At 34.1% G+C, this 19,726-nt stretch overlaps 2 protein-coding genes across 3 annotated transcripts; one reads left to right on the top strand and one right to left on the bottom strand.

The window, feature by feature from the left end:
- Positions 1-255: 255 nt before the first annotated feature.
- Positions 256-2,663, top strand: LOC105174710 (60S ribosomal protein L36). Of its 2 annotated transcripts, XM_088875540.1 has the most exons (3): positions 256-455; positions 655-804; positions 2,038-2,663. In XM_088875540.1, the coding sequence occupies exons 1-3, from the start codon at positions 444-446 to the stop codon at positions 2,500-2,502; spliced, it is 627 nt and encodes a 208-aa protein (XP_088731666.1). In that variant the 5' UTR covers positions 256-443; the 3' UTR covers positions 2,503-2,663. The 2 variants fall into 2 exon arrangements, with proteins under 2 accessions (XP_088731666.1, XP_011095201.2); XM_011096899.3 differs by lacking the exon at positions 256-455 and having other exon boundaries at positions 507-804.
- Positions 2,664-3,735: 1,072 nt separating this feature from the next.
- On the bottom strand, positions 3,736-6,674 carry LOC105174441 (putative E3 ubiquitin-protein ligase XBAT31). The gene is made up of 8 exons (XM_011096544.3): positions 6,300-6,674; positions 6,111-6,170; positions 5,875-5,946; positions 5,643-5,764; positions 5,384-5,524; positions 5,209-5,316; positions 4,665-4,905; positions 3,736-4,375 (listed from the first exon to the last, which is right to left on the bottom strand). The coding sequence occupies exons 1-8, from the start codon at positions 6,477-6,479 to the stop codon at positions 3,989-3,991; spliced, it is 1,311 nt and encodes a 436-aa protein (XP_011094846.1). The 5' UTR covers positions 6,480-6,674; the 3' UTR covers positions 3,736-3,988.
- Positions 6,675-19,726: the final 13,052 nt, after the last annotated feature.

Raw genomic sequence — 19,726 nt, 5'->3', positions numbered from 1 at the left:
TAAATATCTTGAAAATGCTATCTTTTATACAACAGCTTATTAATAAAAATCAAATTTTACAAAACACTTTGTACGGCATGTAATAATTTCCATTATCATACAGGTCTATATCATATTGGTTTTTTTGCCAAAATTAATTACACATAGTTACATAAATATCTTTTTATAATATTGTTATATTTTATTTCTTAATTAAATGAGTGACATAAAATTACACACACACAGTATTCCATTTGTTTTATAGGGGGGAGAGAGAGAGAATGCAAGGAGGCATTGGAAAGACAGCTCTTACTTCTTACCCTTACCCTCAGACGTCTTCTCTCACATGAACTTTTACTTCTCCACATAATAATAAAAAGCACGTCAAAAACTTCCTCAGTCCAGCAGCAACACAAGCACCCCCCCCCCCCCCCCCACAATCTCCATTGCACGGGGAGAAAACAATGGGTGAACAGGTACTTGTGCTTTCCCCCCTCAACACCTACAACACCCACTCTCTGATTAGCCTGTACTCTACTGCCTTCTTCATAATAATGGTGTTGGGATTTTCTTGTTTTCTCCATTTCTTGAATTAGCTATGCCATATGTGAATTTATTCATCTTTTCATGCCAAATTGTTGGAGAAGATTGAATATATTTGATGTGTGTATGCAGGAAGAAGGGTGGCCATTGGGGCTGCAACCACTGAATGTGAGAGTTGGGCTGGTGAGGAATCGTGATCTCAATGGCTCACTTTCCTTCAATACTTTACTCACTTCTTCTCCAATCTCTTCCACCGACTCTTCTTCTGATCTTGATACTGAGGTCAGCTTTTCTTTCTTCTATGTTTCTTTTATCCCGTTAATGCATAAAATTTCTATCACAATCTCATCAATATCACATTCCCAAATAAGAAAAGAAACAAAAAGAAGGAACTCTATCATGTTGCTCCGTGTATTTGTTATTGTTTTCATCAGTGTCTCTGAGTAAGCAAGAAACAGTTTGAATTGCAATGGGATACATTGTTAAGAGTGAAGGAAAAAGAGTTACTTCTCGTTTTAGTCTTAAATTTGTTCGTTTTATGAAGGTGAGAAATCCTTTCTTTCTTTTTCCACTCTGTAATTTTTCTTATTCTGTCAGAATCAAATTGTAACTAGCTTTCAGTAGAGATGAAAATTTTAGTTGCAAAATGGTAATGACAACTGAGTCGTGGGTGTATTTAATTGAGCGTTTGTCTGCATTTTGGTAATAGACTTATCAAGAATTAAAAGCAGCGGTTCCAAACCAATTTATGTTTCTTGTTCTCTTCTTTGGGCCTTTCTCTTCCTCTGTTTGGTGATTGGTAATTGCATCGATAATGGGGCTAAGGGGAAACATTTCTCTGAAAAGTTGGCATCTATTCTTTATGCATGCTCAATGTTCGTTGCATTTTCTGTGTCAGAATGGGTCGTGCTCATGCTTACTAAAAGTTGAAAGCTGTGCAAGCACTTTACTCTTTTCACATGGCCCTGAATGATGTTGTTTTCACTCTTTGACTATGCATTGTCCTGTTTGTTTTTTGAGATGGCCTGTCAATTTAATACATCAACCCCCAAAAATGCTAATGACCCCGTATAATTTAATTCTGTTACTTCTGAAAAGTATACTCATGATATCAAATATAGTATACTAAAGTGACAGATGCAGTTGAGTTATATCAGTGTATTCCGGGCCACGTAAACTACGTCATAGACTGATCTGTAATGGATCTTGCAAGAACATGCATTGGGTCCTATGTTTTCGGCAATTTAAAGAACCCGTGAATTATTTCGAGAACATTTGATGTTATATCATTCTGAGTTAATGCAATTGGGATGGTAAAGCAAATATTTTCAACCATTGAAAGGGAGGAAGGAGATTAATCAACTACTTTTACACAGTTATTGATCTAATGTTTCCTGTTCTTTATGAATTGGAATTGTTAATCAAACAAAAGTATGGTCTGTTGGAATAGAGCTATGCTGATTATCTTTTAGGTAATTTAGTTTGTTCTGTTATGATGGTGTTCGTCTCTTGCAGTCAACTGGTTCTTTCTTCCATGACAAGAGTATCACTCTGGGGAGCCTCATTGGTATCTCCAGCATTCTGGAGCTCTCTCGAAGATCTACAAGAGGAAGAATATCTGAACCTGTAAGAAACAAAAAAAATTACAAGACGAAAACATGGTTTTTATCACTATGCTCAAGGCTCAACACCGACGCCGTGAGCATGAACAACACTCCGTCTCTCGGCCACTTTCTTGAAGCAGAAAGGAGAGCTGCAAGCAATTACAGAAGAAATCCTAGCCCTAATGGTTATGGACCAGACGATTTCTCTCACATTTTGGACCCAAATTCATTATTTGTTGGAGGCCACGTTGCCCCTCCTCAATCAAGCACTTTGCTGGATAGGGAAAGAACCTTCAGTAGGGATTTGTTAACACACGAGAATGCGGATGGACCTCCATTACTCCTCTCGTGTTTATGCGGAAATCTTACTCATTGATGATCAAAACCGGGTTTTCAATTGTTTGTACTCGTTTGTAGTTATGAAATTTCAATATTCTTTTTCTGTTATAGTCTGGTCAGTACTCACATTGATATGTGGGCTACTTCCTCCCACAAGCCGTTCATCTAATTGAATAAATTGCAGTTGCGTCGACTCAATTAATGTTTTCAAGGTCAATTCTCTGAGTACATAGCACCTCCGTCAATTATGGTAATGTCTTCAGGAAGATTCTTGTTGTACCTTTTTGCGTGTGAACCCTTCTTCTATATGAGCTGCTGTCCATTCTCCCATGTATCTCTGGATCAAGATTTCTGCAGCCACGTAACGTTCTTGAAATCATAAGGTTTTACATTTGCGTGCTACGCAAATTTGTATTGTAATGGTTTTATTACACTGAAGATTGATGAATCTTATTCATTACCCATCGAAAACGAAAAAGGTAGTTGGATAGATACCTCACCTGTGAAAACAGACTGGCAACACAGACAACTAAGCTACTACTATCTACATGCCTGAAACTTTTGTAGTTATTATTAGCAACTTCTTAAATAAGACCCTCTGTTCGCTACCTTAGTTGGTCAGATGGACTATTGATGGTTCAATCCCCTTTGCCAACCGTAAGTTGTATTGGTAGGTATCGTTCAGCCCACATCAGTACGAATGATTATTTTTAGTCAAACTGGTTGTGGATTTAATTTTCTATGGTCGAAATTGAAATCGAACAAACTTTTTTGTACGAGAAAGAAAAACGTAAGTAAGACCAAGAAGACCAATTAGGCTTAATGGGTCCAGTTCCAAGTTTGTGGACTGGGTTTTAGTCTAATTGAGTCTAATAATTCTAATTGTTTAATTTTTTTGTTACCCAAATTAAATTTGATCAAATTAAACCAATCAAATTACGATATACTTGCACGTGATTCACATTAGTCATTTTTAAATTGTATACTAATTACACAATAAATATATCACAATTATCATATAATTGATTCAAATTCGACGATAGCATTAGAATTTCACCTCTAATTAGTTGTAACCATCAGCTTTGGGTGAGTCCACTTTGGTGTGAGTTCAAGAAAATAGAATGGCTGGTAACTGTGTAGATTTGAGGCGATGTAGGAAAATACACACTCACAAGTCACACGCTATTGCTCTTTTTCTGTGACACTCGGGACAATGATGTACAATTAGGGCCAGATTATAACAAAGTACAAACAATTAACAGAAAGCAACTGAGTCAAGAAGAGACGTCCTTCCTCGTACTTCATTAACGTCCTTGTATCTTAGTACAAAATGATTGAGCTTTCACTCAATTGTAAGCATTTATGCTAGCAACAATATGGGTATATTCTTCTTTTCCAAGATTCTGCAGTAAGTTACAATTACAAGAACCTTCTTTCAGATTCACCACGCTGCCGATCATTTCAGGTTTTTAGTTTACTTCCCTTCAGTTTTTAATGCAAGTTGGCATCATTTTCCAACAATATTAGGGCTTATCAAACTCCTCATTGCTTTCGGCAGCAACCTTTCCGGAAGTGCGACCCAATCTCCCAAACGAGCCCAAAGACGACAAGCTCTTGAGGCTGCTGCTGCATTCACCAAGATTATATGATTTTCTTGCTCTTCTTGGCTTTGAAGGACTCAACTCCAACTCGATTTCACTATCGGTTTTGCTCTTGGCCACAACTAATCGAGTTATGCTGCTTCGACAAAAGGGGCAGACTGGAATCTTTGCAGAGTTGGTGGAAGAGTTGGGCTTGCTGTGACAGCAGAGGGCTAGAATGCAATTAGCACACATCTGATGACCACAGTTTTGCACCTCGATTGTACACACGTGTTCGAAGCAGATGCAGCAAAGTTCAGCATCACCAGCCTGAATGGCAAGAAATTTCGTCCTTTATTTTTTGAAGTTGGATCACTTAGGTGTGTTCTTCAGTAGTCATTTCATGAGGAAAGGATAAAATCTAATGCAAATCTTTCATTTTATTCGATTGTAGCACACCTATTTGTGATTGACATCTAGGCATGTAATTACTTTTAGTTGGCCATTCATAGGACAATTTTGATGAGAAATTCTTTTGTGATCTACTTTCAACGAGCATTAATGCAGTTAAGCAAAGTATAATTTCGAAATACAGAAAATGTGTATTCGGAACTCATACCTCAGATTCATCATCAGTACCACTAGAATTTGACGATGGAGGAGTGTCCATCAAGATAGACTTTTCTCTCTTTTTATTGGCTTCAATTAGGGCTTTCTCCAACAAGGCTTTTGCATCAGGATTGAGCTCACTGATAAACTTCAACGGTGATGGCCAAGTTAGAGGCTCTGGTGCCAAAGGATTTAACAAAGCAGCACAGGCTTCATGTTTGTGCTTCAGAGCAACCATGTAAGCTATTCTCCTGCAGAAACACCTCATTCAATTTAACTTTCATTTTCACAAAAAACCAAAAGCTTATGTAGTTCAGTGTTATCAGATTTAGGATGTCATATGCAAATTGCTTCAGGTGTGAGATGGGGGTTGAATTTTATGTCGCTTCAATATTTAGTAAAAATGTCATGTTATAACAATATTAACTCTTAGTAGTCAGTTTATTGATCTCAAAATGTAGCCAACAGGGGTACAGAAAACCAAGTTTCCCAGGAGTATATTCAGTGATTCCAGGGAGTTATTCGTTTTCCTGTGAAATAGTTGCATAGCTCACCCGGAAGAATCTCTTTGAAGACGATCAGCACCCCAAGCAAGCAATTCACGGACACAGTCCAATGAGCCGCCCCGAGCAGCCAGATGAAGAGGAGTACTACCTGGATAGCTGCAAAGCTCTCTGTCAATTTAACTGATAACACTAAAATGCTAGTAAAATTGAAATCAAGTGCTACCTATATCCACCAGTTGATGCACACACAAGAGCCCCATTGCTTAACAGAATGTGCACACAATCAGGACGTCTTTGACGGGCTGCCAAATGCAATGGAGTTGCCCCACTCCCATCTCTGATATTGACAAATCTTGAAAATCCCCTGACCTCATCACATCCAATCAAAAGCATGAGCAGATTGTTCTGTTTTTATCCCAACAAACAAACAAACCAACAAACAAAAAAGGTAAGGAAGAACAAGAAAAAACATAGATGGTTACCAAGATTGAGCAACAGCAGTAGAATTGGCAGCCGAAAGAATGAATTGGAGGCAATCTGAGTGACCATAGTAAGCTGCATAATGCAAACAGGTTCTCCCATATAATGTGTCAAACAATAAAATCTGAAAAATCACCACCAAAATCCATCATCAAATTATGCACCCAATAGTACATACACCATACGAACAGATACAACAATATGAAAAGACAGGACTGAAAATGATTATCATACATTTGCTCCTGCTTGAATCAGCCTTTCCACGCAGGAAATCTTTCCATGCATAGCAGCTAACATCAATGGTGTCTATCAGAACCCAGAAACAACAATGCCCATAGTTTAGTAAATAAAACAAGACAAAAAGCTGAGCAAAAGAAAACTGCATCTTGATCACATATACATGAAAAAGTAATGACAAAACAAACTTAAGAATCAATGGACACCCACAATCCAACACATTCAAACCACACCTGTTTGTGTCGATTCAAGATATCCGGATTTCCAGACCGATCCAAAAGCATAGAAAGGACCTAAGCAAGTACAAAGACACCAAAAACAAAATCTTACATCATCGAACAACATTTCAAGAAATTACATTACCCCGCTAATCAAGATAGTGAGGCAACAGAAGAAATCAACAAGATCACAGAAAACACCACCTCGATCCGCCCATTAGCAGCCGCAACGTGGAGTGCAGAGAGCCTCCCGTGGACAGTCTTGAGCGACAACAAGTTTGGGTCCTGCTCCGCCATTGCTTCAACTGTTTCAAGCTCTCCATTCTGAACTGCGTTAAAAAGCTCATTCTCTTGTTGCTCTCTGCAGCTCAGACCCTGCCCCATTTCGTGACTCTGCTTACACGCGCCACCCACCAAGGCGGAGGAGGTGTGGTGGTGGTGGGAGTGTAGGAAGTGATGGGGAGGGACAAAAGTAATCAAAAGTAAGGAAGTGGTATTGGAGTTTGGACTGCCCGCCCGGATATCGGGCAGTAAAACTGTAGGCGTTAGGTGGATTTCCGGGCAGATATGGGATTTTCTTCTGCGGCAATTTGGATATATATATTCGGATTAGAGTAATGAAGGAATATGATATTGATTTAAACCCAAGATTCTTTTTTTTCCTCTTTTTAACCAAAATCTTCTATACCCTCATCTTTCCTATTTCTCTCTTGCAATAAACCCTTTGATCAACAAAATATCTGTAAATTAAATTTGTTTTATTCCAACTGATTTAATCACCAAAAATGTACTAATTTATTTTCTTATTTTATAACTACTTTAAAGCGATGCTTATTTTGTGGGCGTTAAAAATTTGGAGAGAATCTAAATTTTTATACGTGTCTTAAAATATCAATTAAGAGATGGTGAGTTCTATAGATATATAGGTATTTAATCTTTTTTTCTGTAGTAGTATATGTATGTTGTTTTTTATTTGAATCGAAATTGTTAATTAATTTAGAAATATTATTGTATTGCATAATAGTATATTGGTTGTTTTAAAAATATAGATATATTTAAAAAAGGAAAAATCTCACAGACTAAGTCGCCAAAGTTTCTGTTTCCAATATATTGTAATTTTCATGTTAATTGCAATATTATAGTCTTGCTGTATAATTAATACAAAGAATAAATTCAAAAGTTTAGATTTGTTTTTTCTTTTTCTTTTAAAAAAATAAAACAGAAAGGGTTTGAGTAAAGGAGTGAGTAAACATAATTATTAGGAGTTGTTGGGGGATTTAAGCAGCAAAGGGGTCCACAAAAGTTACTGTGGTTGTTGGGTTTTTAATTTACGAGGGAGTTACATAAATATTGTCTTCAATTTACAATTATAATTATAATTATATTTTTTATTCAACCACAAAGTCTACGTAAAAGTTTTTAAAAAATATTACAGTAATATTGTTTAAAGGGTGTAATATTCTATAAAATATAAGAAGTGATTGTGTAATTTATTATAAATTGAGGAGGTGTTGATGTAATTTATTTTTAATTTAGTTAGTGAGGTGAATTGTTGGGAATTAGAGAGAAATTAGTGAACAATCTCAATGTCTCCTCGACTATCACGTCGTCTCCGTAATTGAAATTTTACGGACATTGGAATGTCCAAAATCTTCACGACAACGAACGAGAAAAAGGAAAAGGTATGTCCAACATCTTGTCCAGATTCACAAAAAACTGTATTATCAATCCCAAACATTACTTACAATAATGCCACCAAATTAAGATAATATATATAAAACAAAATCTAATTTCCAAATCCTATAAAAAACTAATAATAATAATAGAAACATGTGAGAGTGAGAGTGAGAGTGAGAGCAGCAGCAGGCATGATCGAAATTCAACGCGGCTGGCTGGCAGCTATTGTTTGATAATTTGAATTTTCGTGTCCAAACTGCAGACTTGACTTTGATGCTTCTTCACCATCAGTCAAATACTGTCGCTCCCGTTTTGTTAATATCAATCACACTCCATATTTAATAGATTAAATAATTAAATGATTTTTATGTGAATTTTTTAAAAAAATACAATTAACTATATATAATAGAGTAGATTTTAACTTTATTTCCTTTTTTAAATAAAAAGGAAAAAGGAATTTCACAATATGAAACTGGACCAATAAAATTAAAATTAGTTTGTCTCGGCTTTTTGACTTGTACGTCTCACAATTAACTTATAAAACACGCTTTATCCTTATAAATAATACTCCGTCTTGTTGTTTTCTGCTTAGTCAAAAATTCTAATCAACGAGGAGGATTTACTCTTTATAATAATGAGAAAGAAAGTTCAACGAGGGAAAAGTGGTGACGCATTGGCGCCGCGCCCATCTTTTCACCCCTAACCATACGCATAATACTTTTCAAATTAAAGCTTCAACCATTTAAATGTTTACACCATTATGAGGGAGCTAGCTTTATGCACTCCCCTCCTTCAATATTATTCCAACAAATTCAATTTAATTTATTCCACTAAGTGATTATTAAAGTTTTGTGCCAATACTCATCATTTTTATTTATTTTTTTTAAAACAAGACTTGGATCGAATGCAATGCAAATCTTGAAGACATGACCTGCAAAAAATGTGTTAACATTTTGACACCCAAGTTAGTATTGATTTAAGATTGAATAAAGTTCAAAAATAAATAAATGTGTTTGAAAATTGAATTGTGGTGAATAAATATGAAAAGAGTAAGGACACGTGATAATGTGCTCGTAGATTGCTTAGAGAGTGTGTGAGAGACATTAGAGGGTGTCAGGAATGTGTCTAGGAGACGTTAGAGGGTCATTCCCATATGAAGGAGTAAACCTGTATTTATAAGGGAGTATCCTCCTGCAATGGGCCTCTGCCCGTTTCCTTCATTCTCAGGGAGAAATGGATAAGAACCGTTTGGATAAGTCATAATTTATTCTTATATTCTGTTAATCCTCTTGTTGGGTGCTTATTTATGAGTTTGGGGGACCCTTCATCAGCGAGAACTTGTAACCACTAGGGAATCCAAGCTGCCAAGGAATCTAATGCATTCAGAGAACCTCCCTCGTCTGCAAAGCATCTCAGCCGTCAGAAAGTCCTAGTTGTTAAGGAGTCATTCTTTACAAGGGCTGACGTGATTCTAAGGTGGTTGCTGACAGTGGAATGTAGGCTATCACGTGAGCCTTTTGGGCAAATATTTTGTTGGGCTTTTATCATAGTCCGAATAGGGGGATGTCTTGAGCTTCACCCTTCCTCTTGGGCTTCTTGAGCTATCCAGGCCTCCCTTTGCAAATCTGTTCTTTAGGGGACACCCTCAGGAGGCCTATTAGGTCATCTCCTTATAGCGCTGTTATGGGCCTCTCGTCTCTTTCTTCTTTTTTAGGCTAATTGAGCCTCTTTGAACCATCTTATGTTTATGCACGTCAGTATTCAAACAAATATTAATTCAATACATTAAGATTTTTAATCAATAAATATATTTAAAATAAATAAGAAAATAAAACCCTATCATTAAATTGAATTATGTTCCCATATCTATAAAACTTGAATATATAATCTTTTAATATTGCGAGGACTTCACCCCGAGAAGAGAGAGACATTATGCAGTTGAGTTGAAGAATATTTGCTTAATTGTGGAATGTTAGGACTGGTTCTAAAACTGATTAAAATGTCTACGTTCCAAATAAATAATAATGGGCTAAGCCAAAAAAATAATAATGGGCCCAATTAGCAATCCTATGAGTATCAATGACTCGACGTATCCTATGAAATTGGACTGAGCCCAAAATGGAACTAGTTATTCCTTTGAGCTTAAAATTTTTAGCCCATTGATATCCAACAGCAATAAAACATCCAACCTCAGTGGTATAATCCATCATTTTCTTTTAGGATTTTCTACATACTACCGTTAAGATTAAAGCTACAGAAAAAAAATAAATAAATGTCATAATTAACATTTAATTATTCATGTCTAACTTGGCCCAGCAGAATCACAAGCACTCAAGGATCTTTTTAAAAATTTTAAAATTATCAAAGGGTTAATTTACAAAAATAGGAATATACATTTCGATGTTAAAGTCAGTAATCGATTCAATGAGATAAAATAAAAAACTAAATCAAGAAATCGAGGTCGTGGTAATATAAATTATGTAGTTCAGAGATGGAGCGCTGAAAGTATGAAAATAATGTTGAAAATTCATATGGAAGGTGTGGAAAAAAGATAGAATTTGTGCAGCCTTGTTGCTTGGGTAGTGTAATGAGTTTAGTTAGCTTACATACCATGTTAACTTAGGTAGACCCCTATTTATAGGAATAAATTTTGAGAGATTTAGGGATTATAGACAGTTAAAAAAGAACTTCTTGAGATGTCCATTTTTAGGGATGATACTTATCCAACTATTTGAATTATCCTAAAAAATATATGTCAGCAATAGGAGATATTATCAGATCAATTGATAACATAAGGGGTTAGTTACCCGTTGCTTCCATCATCCAAATCCAGTTGTCTGGCCATAACATCTTTGCTTGCATTATTCTATGGTGGCGTGATCTATAATGTGTAAAATACGATTTTCATGACGGCCTTGCTATTGGACACTGGGCCCTGCTGGTACAGGTCTTGCATTGTCCTATCAGCAGGATGATAGGACTGGACTAGTCACTTAACGCATTTGTTATCTGTCAAGTGTTCTTGGACCACTAGGGTCTAAGTTTGTTGAGTTGAACAAATAAAGGCCTGACTTTCTAATTTAAATATGAGTTTGATTTGATCAGTGAACTTGAAAATATATTTAATATAGACATAAAATGTCATTTACCGTTATTTCTAAAGTTTTTCAAATAACGTACTAATAATTTATAATACAATTTAATTTGCAAGTCGAATTTAAGTAAAGGATAAACTATTACCCCTAGGAGATTGTTATATATTAAAAACAATATTTAAAGAAAATATATAATCAAGACATTACCTTAATTTAGTTGGATTAAGGTTTTGGGCTTAACGAAGAAGGAAGGTAAAAGAGATATTTTTGAGTATTAATTAAAATCATGTGGGAATAGAAATAGATTTGTCAAAAAAGTAGTGGCGTCTGGTTGCGTTGTGTCCTGTCCTGTCCTCTCCTCCTTTGTTATTAAGGAAAGCATTATTTTGGGATTCATTGCATGATCGTTTTTCGTCTAACCCACCTTCACTTGATTACTGTCACTGTCTTCAATGAATGGGATGTGTTTTTGTTTGTTTTTTCTTTTATATAGTGCAGTGGGTAGTGCTCATCCCCATCATTTCATAAAGTTTGCCTTTGGGAATCTGTTATCGACTGCTCTACCTCTATTGGCCCCATCTCCTTCCTTACGGACTAAGTGATTTTCCATTTCTACCATTACGTACTCCACCACCCCATGCATTTTTTCATAATTAGTCCCTTATTGATTTACGGTTCAGGAAGAATGGCCGATTTTATTTGTCATATAATTTATTTAATTCAATCAAATTTGATTTGCCCTTCACTTGAATTACAATTTGGAGAAAAATCGTTCTTCATCATGTTAATTTTTAGGATAGATAAATCGTGTCATGGTAGCACCATACAAATTCTACTTTTTAAAAATATAAAGTTTTTCTTAATACAGAATTTACGAAATATTTTTTTAATATATCATAATTTTGAAATAAAAAAGTTATAAACTAAGACAAAATAGGGTGTAAATAAATGTGTCATTTGTTTGGTTAGGGAGGTGAATTATTTGAAGGTGACCTTCGACAAAAGTTTGGACAATTCTAACTTATCTCTTCAATCTTATTTAAAGAACTTGCTTCCTCCTTTTACACCCAAAAAACCTATTATAATATATGTGTGTGTGTGTGTGTGTGGTCCAATTCCAATTGTTACGTCACCATTCAGCACCAGAAATTGTAAAAAGAAAAAGGCAGCAGCAGCTGTTGTTTTCCAAATTGCAGCTATGCCCCCACACCCACACCCTCAATCCAATTCGTCAGTCAACTCACTTAATTTCAAAAGCCTGTCTAATTCTACTCCACCAATTACTACATTTTTATTTTATATTTTATACTTTTATTTATGCAAAATATTATAAATCCTAAAGTTGTATGAATTTTAAATCTTAATTCCCACTAATTAAGAAATTTATGCAGAAAGAAATAGTTTATTCTGTCATAAAATAAAACCCTGATAAAATTGTGTTTGGGCTTGGGGAAAAAGGTGTAGCCCATTGGGCCCAGTTCAGTTTGAATAACTAAAGCCCAATTAAATTGACGTGAAGCTTTATGGGCCTTCCTTAACATGCAGCACTCACTGGATCCGGATCCGAAAGGGTCCGCCTGTCATTTGATTCACTAATTAAAACATCGTTTGGTTTTAAGATTATTTGTTGTTTATACTATAATAGCTAATCCCTCGTTTGGTTTCACTTCCATGTTTAGTTTTCAATTTTTAAAATAATAAAAATAAAAACATGTTTGAATATATATATTTTTTTTTGTTGAAAGTATTTTACCATTATTCATTCTCGTCTCAATGATACATACATATATATATATTTTTATAATAGTTTGACAAATAGAGACATGAAACAATATGTAGAATATCAATATCTTGAATTCAAATTTGATGCGAGCAAAAAGTTGCTCGTTATAGGTCTTTGACATGAATGTTATGCTTTTTCATAAATCTTGTAACAGGGACGTGCAAAAAAGCATGTTATCACTACGATATTCAAGTATGTAAACTATTGGAAGAAATAAAATTGAGAAAAAATAGGGTGGCATAGAATGATAAATTAAACAACAAATGATTATGAAGATGAGTATTTGTGCATGCATATGTGTGGTGTAGCAAAATGTTACCCTTTACTGAAAGGGAGAAGCTTGCTTTTATAGCCCTAGTCCCCTACCGTTTGAAGTAGTATTCCTCCTGAGGGACTCAGGCTGGTTGTTGCTGGAGATAAGCCCCCAACAAGTCTAGAAGAAATCTGTGAGGATTATTATTGGTAGATGAGTGTGAATGAGATGGGTTTTTGTGGCAGAATATATATACTTAGGTGAGCATGGTAATCCATCAAGACCCTCGACCCTTGTCATTGATTGCGTTCCCGGCAGCTGAATAGGCTTTTACCAATTGTACATTATAAGTGTGAGGGGGGGCGTCTTCACTGTGCAAGAGCCTCCCTCTCTGGAGGCTTTAAGTCAGAGGTGATTGGTGCTTGCATTGCTGACCCTTTATGAGTTGAAACCCCTATTGGGCTTAATGCAGTTTCGGGGATTCATTCAAATTTAATATATAAAAAGAAAGAATAATAAAAGTAGTGGGTTTTCATGCATGGGAATAAATGCAGTATGCATGCATGGTGGAGGGAGGGAGACCGCTCCGAATAAAAACAAACCACTATCCAACAAGTGGCCGCCGATATTGTGTGTTACTTGGTTTCTAGTGATATTGAAATCACCACCTTCTCTAATAATTCCACAATCCATTCCCCATTTTTTTGTTTTGCATCAACAATAAGACAGACCCACTACCAAAAGCCTTCTCTATATATATTATTATTCAATTTTTCCATTATCATCATCATCCATATTTAGTTATATACACAAATAAATATGTATTATAAATAAATTACTAATTAAAAAAAAGGCAAATAAAATAAAATAAATACATACTAGTGGATGTATATGTAAGACCATTCAAGTCATCAATGTAAACATCGACACTTTAGCTTGACCTAATAAATTCCTATCACTTTTTATATTTGAATTCTTTTGAATAGTATATAATTTAAGTACGCGTTTTAATAAATTACTATTGTTGATTAATTCTACGACCCCACACTCTTTTTCACTCTTTATTTTTTTATTTAGGTGTAAGGTTAATTAATTTAAGCAGTATAGTAAGCACGTTGGACTATATATATATATATATATATATATTTATATAGAAAAACTTATATTTTTCATCTCATAATTTAAATTCTATATATTTGAAAATTTTTCAGAAATAGTATCATAATTTTAAAAAAATTCTCACTTTCAGTTCTCCTACCATTAGAAAATTAAGCCCATATATTAATCACATGGCGGTTATCTTTTAAGAATAGAAGGAAACGATTAAGTGGTTGGTAGACGACTTTTTCATCAATCTTTTGACTGATCAAAATGAGTATTTTTGCAAGTTATGAGATTATTTCCTATAACCCTGTAAAAAATGTGTTAAAATGTACTTATTTAAAGGTATGAGACGAAAAATATAATTTTTGGTGTGTACGTATAGTATGGATTGGTCAATTTGTTGAATAGATATAGTGGAAAAGAAATGAAGAAGAGAAACTGAACATAGGATGCTTGAAACATGCCTTTCAACAAAGACTGTATAGCTTTTGCCTTTGCTGATTAAGTATGTAGCATCAATTATCAAAACCCAACCAAAGCTTACCCACAACCCCACCCGACCCTAAGAAAAGAGAGGAGAGAGATAGAAAAGGAAACAAGCTACGTAGAGAGAGAGAGCGAGAAATTTGAAAGATTTTGTGACTAGTACGTATGTACAAGTTGGTCCCCCCGCCCCCTTTCTTTCTATGCAAAATCCTCTGCCCTTTCCATCAACTGCTCGGACCAGCTCCGTCCCACTGTGTTCCGATTTGATGCTATCAAATGATTTTACCATCCCTGGATAATAAACACTAATTCTAAATCATTTCACATATATTATACTTAAATATTCTCCAAATCATCAAATGTAAAAATTAAAATATACCCCAAATTCTTAAAGCCACAAAATTGCAATTTTAGTCCTATACAAAAAACCACCTTAGTAATTTTGTTATGTAATTATATAAATCCGCACGTAAAGGATAAAAAAATAGCATAAATTTGCTAAAATATAGTGGGAAAAAAAAAGGCACCCTATTAAGCCGATCAGGTTCACCTTTCCCCGTCATTTTGGTAAATTTCGGACCATTTTTGTCTCTAATGTGCCAATCTTAATTTTAAAATTATGAAAAAAAATTGTCAAAATAAATTTATAGAGGACTAAATTACAAATTTGTTCCTCTTAGTTCAAATGATTAATTACGGGGAAAACATAATAATCTCATGATGCATCGAACGTAAACTTCACTTTTTGCCAATAGTTGATGCACTAAATTAAATTAATCAGCTTATTAGATTGATTGAATTTGTTCTTTTCCTCTTCTCTGCACCTACCTAGGATTCAAGCCCTAGATATAATTTGGAATAATTGACCGGTTCATATCAGCAGTATGGACATCTGTATATTAAACTTCCGCTGTCTCACCTTATAATTTTTCACTTTTACATGATATGTATATATACATATATATATATATATATACGTCGTGTATAAACTTGATTATACATTTAAATATTTCAAAAGTATATGTGAATTGAAAATAAAAGATTGCGTCAATAGAAGATGAAAATCACTACTAATTTAGGATCTAAGAATTAGAGCTCAAAACTAGCTCAGCATGTTGGTAGCTGTTGATGTTGAGTATGTTGCGAAAACCAATGATGTTGAGTATGTTGACGTAAGTTCATTAAGAGCGCGTTTATGTGGAAGAAAAATGAAACTGATGGAGGACTTTGATTATAGTAATTCTATATGGAAAATAACGTTTTTTATCCCACAGATTAAACTCATGTCACTTTTGGTCCTATTCATTACGGAATTAAAACTTTTAATCTCATAATTTACAAAAAAATTAGCACTTTTGGTCCTTATGCACTTTTTCATCTACAATTAATGATTTAGGTCATGTGTTTAGCACGTTGTCGTTAAGAACTTTTGATTATATTGGAGAAAAATTTGGCCCTTTTTTCAATAATAGCATATAAGTGCTTCATTTGGTCTACTTGATTTATTTGTGAAAGACATGATTCTTTGTATTGCTTCTACTTGACTTCAAGTTATAGTAATATGGAATTGATATGATTCAATTTTTGTGAGAGAAGAGAGAAATCGTTATGTTTTTTGCCCTAATTTCCTTCAAGATTTATTTTTTTTTCTCAAATATAGTTATATTTTCCTCAAAAAATGGTCCCAAACTAAAAAACAAACCAATTTTCTCTTCAGCCAAAATTCCTAACGATCACATGCTAGGCATGTGCGCTACACCGTTAAATTATAGACAAAAAAGTTAATGAGGACAAAAAATGCTAATTTTTGTAAGTTACGAGATAAAAAGTATTAATCCTTAATAAATGAGACTAAAAGTGAAACGGACCTAACTTATGAGACAAAAAATGTTATTTTCCCTAATTCTATGTAACCATGCCTACATTAATCAGTACATGACTTATAGTTAATTAGTGTTGCATGTGACCTAGGTACAAGTTATTAATATTTTTTCATGAGCAGCAAGAATATTAAGTGAATCAAATCTGTAATTATTTATTTCATTAATTACTATACATTGGCATCTATATAACTTTTAGAGAAACAAATTGAATCCCAGAATCAGAATGCATGCAGCAGCTTTTTTATATTAATTAGGGATATATATATATATATAGGTAGCTGGTTGATAAATTACTATTATTGAATGTATATAGTACATAGTAAGAGATGAAGATAATAATATATATAGATAGATAGATAGATAGAAAATAAGGGAATGTGTTGGTGGGACATGCATGCATGAAAATGGTTTTTTTCCTGGAAATAAACGCGGAATCAGATTCCAGGAGCACATGTTACATGATTGAGCAGAGATGGAGAGACAATGACCTATCTACCTACTTACAATCTCACTCTCTCTTCCCACTTCACTATTTATTTCTGTACAATCTGTATTTCATTTCTCCCCACCCCATATACTACAACAACCTTCATTCTATATAAAAAGCGAAAGCTGCCCTGCCTTCCTTCTCTGCACTCTCTCTCTCTGTGGATTCTGGAATTTCTTTTTCTTTTTGTTTTTTTTTTTTTTGTTTTCCATGTGGGCATCAGTAGCAGAAGGATAGAAAGGAAAGAAGATCCGTCTTGAATTTCTGAGCCAATTACATTCCATTAATTAATTAATGTTGTTATCTTAGAAGCATATATATAAAAATATATGCGTAATCAAGTATATGGGATGCAGTGGTATATCAGCTTGAGTTGCGTTGAATTACGATATATATGGACATTCTTGGGATCACTACAAGAACTTGATCTCCATTCACTCATTATGTATATCTTAATCACAAGACAATTACCGACATGTTATGTGATGAAATCTATATGAATTTCATATATCTAGAGAGAGAGAGAGAGAGAGCTTTATTGATATAGAGGGTGGGGGTGGGGGTGGGGGTGGGGGGGTACGTAGTGACTTTATTCGTTGTTGGTAAGCAGCCTTGATTCTTACAAAAGTGAAATAGGAAAGATTCCTTCTTGCCTTCAAGATGAGGAATTCCAATTAATCCACTTGTACTACGTACTTCACTTCCCTTGGTACCTGTAATGTAGTGTAGGGTAGGGGACCTTAATTTGCTCCTCACACACTACACCAACTGCACCTTCTTAATTCTATCATCAACAAACCTACCTTACATTATATTTTCCCATTCATCATTAATTGCAGAAACATATTAATCAACAAGAATTAATCTCATATATATATATATATATATATAGAGAGAGAGAGAGAGAGAGATACACAGTAAATATTGCATTATTAACGAAATTCATATGAACGGGCGGCATTGATGAACATACACAACAGATGCATTGGAAAGTTGATTTGAGGTTGACTAAAGTAAACATGGAAACGAGCTGTCCGTCTCTCTCTCTCTCTATATATATGAGTTCAACTCCTCATAATTAACAAGTTCAATTCCAACATAACTACTTAATTACTCAATCAGCTTTAATTAGTATAAAGACAATATGCAAATTATGGGCACTTAAATTAATTTACAAATAAAAGGATTTGTATAAGCAGCTAGGAATTGACATGGATTTCGATTTCAAATGTCGATCTGGTTCGTGATCATTTCATATTGTCGGGGCAAATTGTTGTAGGAAAAGAGGGGAGATCAGCAGGAAGAATCCAAGAAAGTTAGCTAGGATGGACTTTAACTATGCATGGTGTATATATATATATATATATATATATATATATACCAGAAATGGAACAATTATATATATTTAGTGAGGAGGCATGTGCGTATCAATATCTTTGTAAGTATATATGTTTTGAGTTGTATTACTATAATATAATATAAAATGCTTTCATGTGCGCCTGCAGAGATCAGACTTCAACTGGGATAAATCCTTCGTTTTACTCATCAAATTAAGTAATAATTAGCTAAAATTATTCGTTGGTACCAAAACTTTGGCAGGTGTTCTTTTTAATCTCATAAAACTCATAATCACGTATTTTTAGTCCCAAAAATCATGTATAATGTGGTTTTGGAACTAAAAAAGTGTTTGTAATTTTAGAATTAAAAGGCCCAAAATCACATTTTTTGGGACTAAAATGACGTGATTTTGTGTTCTATATGACTAAAAGCGTCATCTGTCACAGTTGTAATATCAAAATTGGAGAAACAAATTTAATAATACTTGTATTATCATTAATTGAATCGTAGACATTGACAATTTGTACATTGATAAGTATAATTAAGTTTCTGAAAATGATAAAGGGATGGTTTGTATTTTGTTTTCATATATATATGTATATCTCACCAAACATTATGTATTTATGAGGAAAAAAGAAAATTTTTGTCTTATAACTTTGACCCGAAGTCCTTTTGATCCTTTAACTTTGATAATATTAGATTTAGTCCTTTATCTATCAATTTTATATAGATTCGGTCATTTAGTTTAATTTAGAACTCATTTGCCTTTTGGTGATAAAACTTAATAGTCCATCATAATCCTCTTAAAAGCCCAATATTTTTTTAAAATAAAATTAAGTCTCCATAAATTCATACATTTTATATAAACATTAGTTATACGATGCAAAATGAATGGAGATTGACTAAATTTGCTCTTTAAAAAGATGTGTAGGGGTAAAATTTTTCGAAATTGGATCAAATGACTAAAACTACATATATATATTTTTTAAAGTTACAGGATTAAAAATAAAATATATAAAGTTAAAAAATTAAAATTAATAACAGACAAATTTAAAGGAATATACAAATAATTTTTTCATATATATATACATATGTATTGATAGGGGTTGGCAGTGGCAGGTCCGTGTATTACAAAATGGTGTGCAGTCTTTAGGGGGAACGGAAACCCAGAATGAATTCTCTCAAATGATATATCTCTCTATTCTAAGAAACTTTGAACAGTACTTTTGTTGGGGGTTGGGAATTGGAAGGAATGATGACTCTCACTCTCACTCTCACTCTTACCCTCACTCTCACTCTCACACATCATTATATAAAAATCATCAAATTTAACTCATCACATCAAATTTTGGTGTGTCTTTTGAGACTGTTGTCCAATCTCTGCACTGCCGTATACATAATTAACCACAAATTCAAACTCCATTTTCATCTTAATTGCCACCCAAACTATTATTCACAAATCATTGTAATCTCTCTCTCTCTCTCTATATATATATATATATATACATCAGCGCTAGCTAGCTCT

Source organism: Sesamum indicum, linkage group LG11 (assembly GCF_026168435.1).
Source record: "Sesamum indicum cultivar Baizhima isolate 11 linkage group LG11, ASM2616843v1, whole genome shotgun sequence".
NCBI classification, from domain to species: domain Eukaryota; kingdom Viridiplantae; phylum Streptophyta; class Magnoliopsida; order Lamiales; family Pedaliaceae; genus Sesamum; species Sesamum indicum.
Note: the sequence above shows the minus strand (reverse complement) of the source record. Positions and strands in the feature narration are given on the sequence as shown.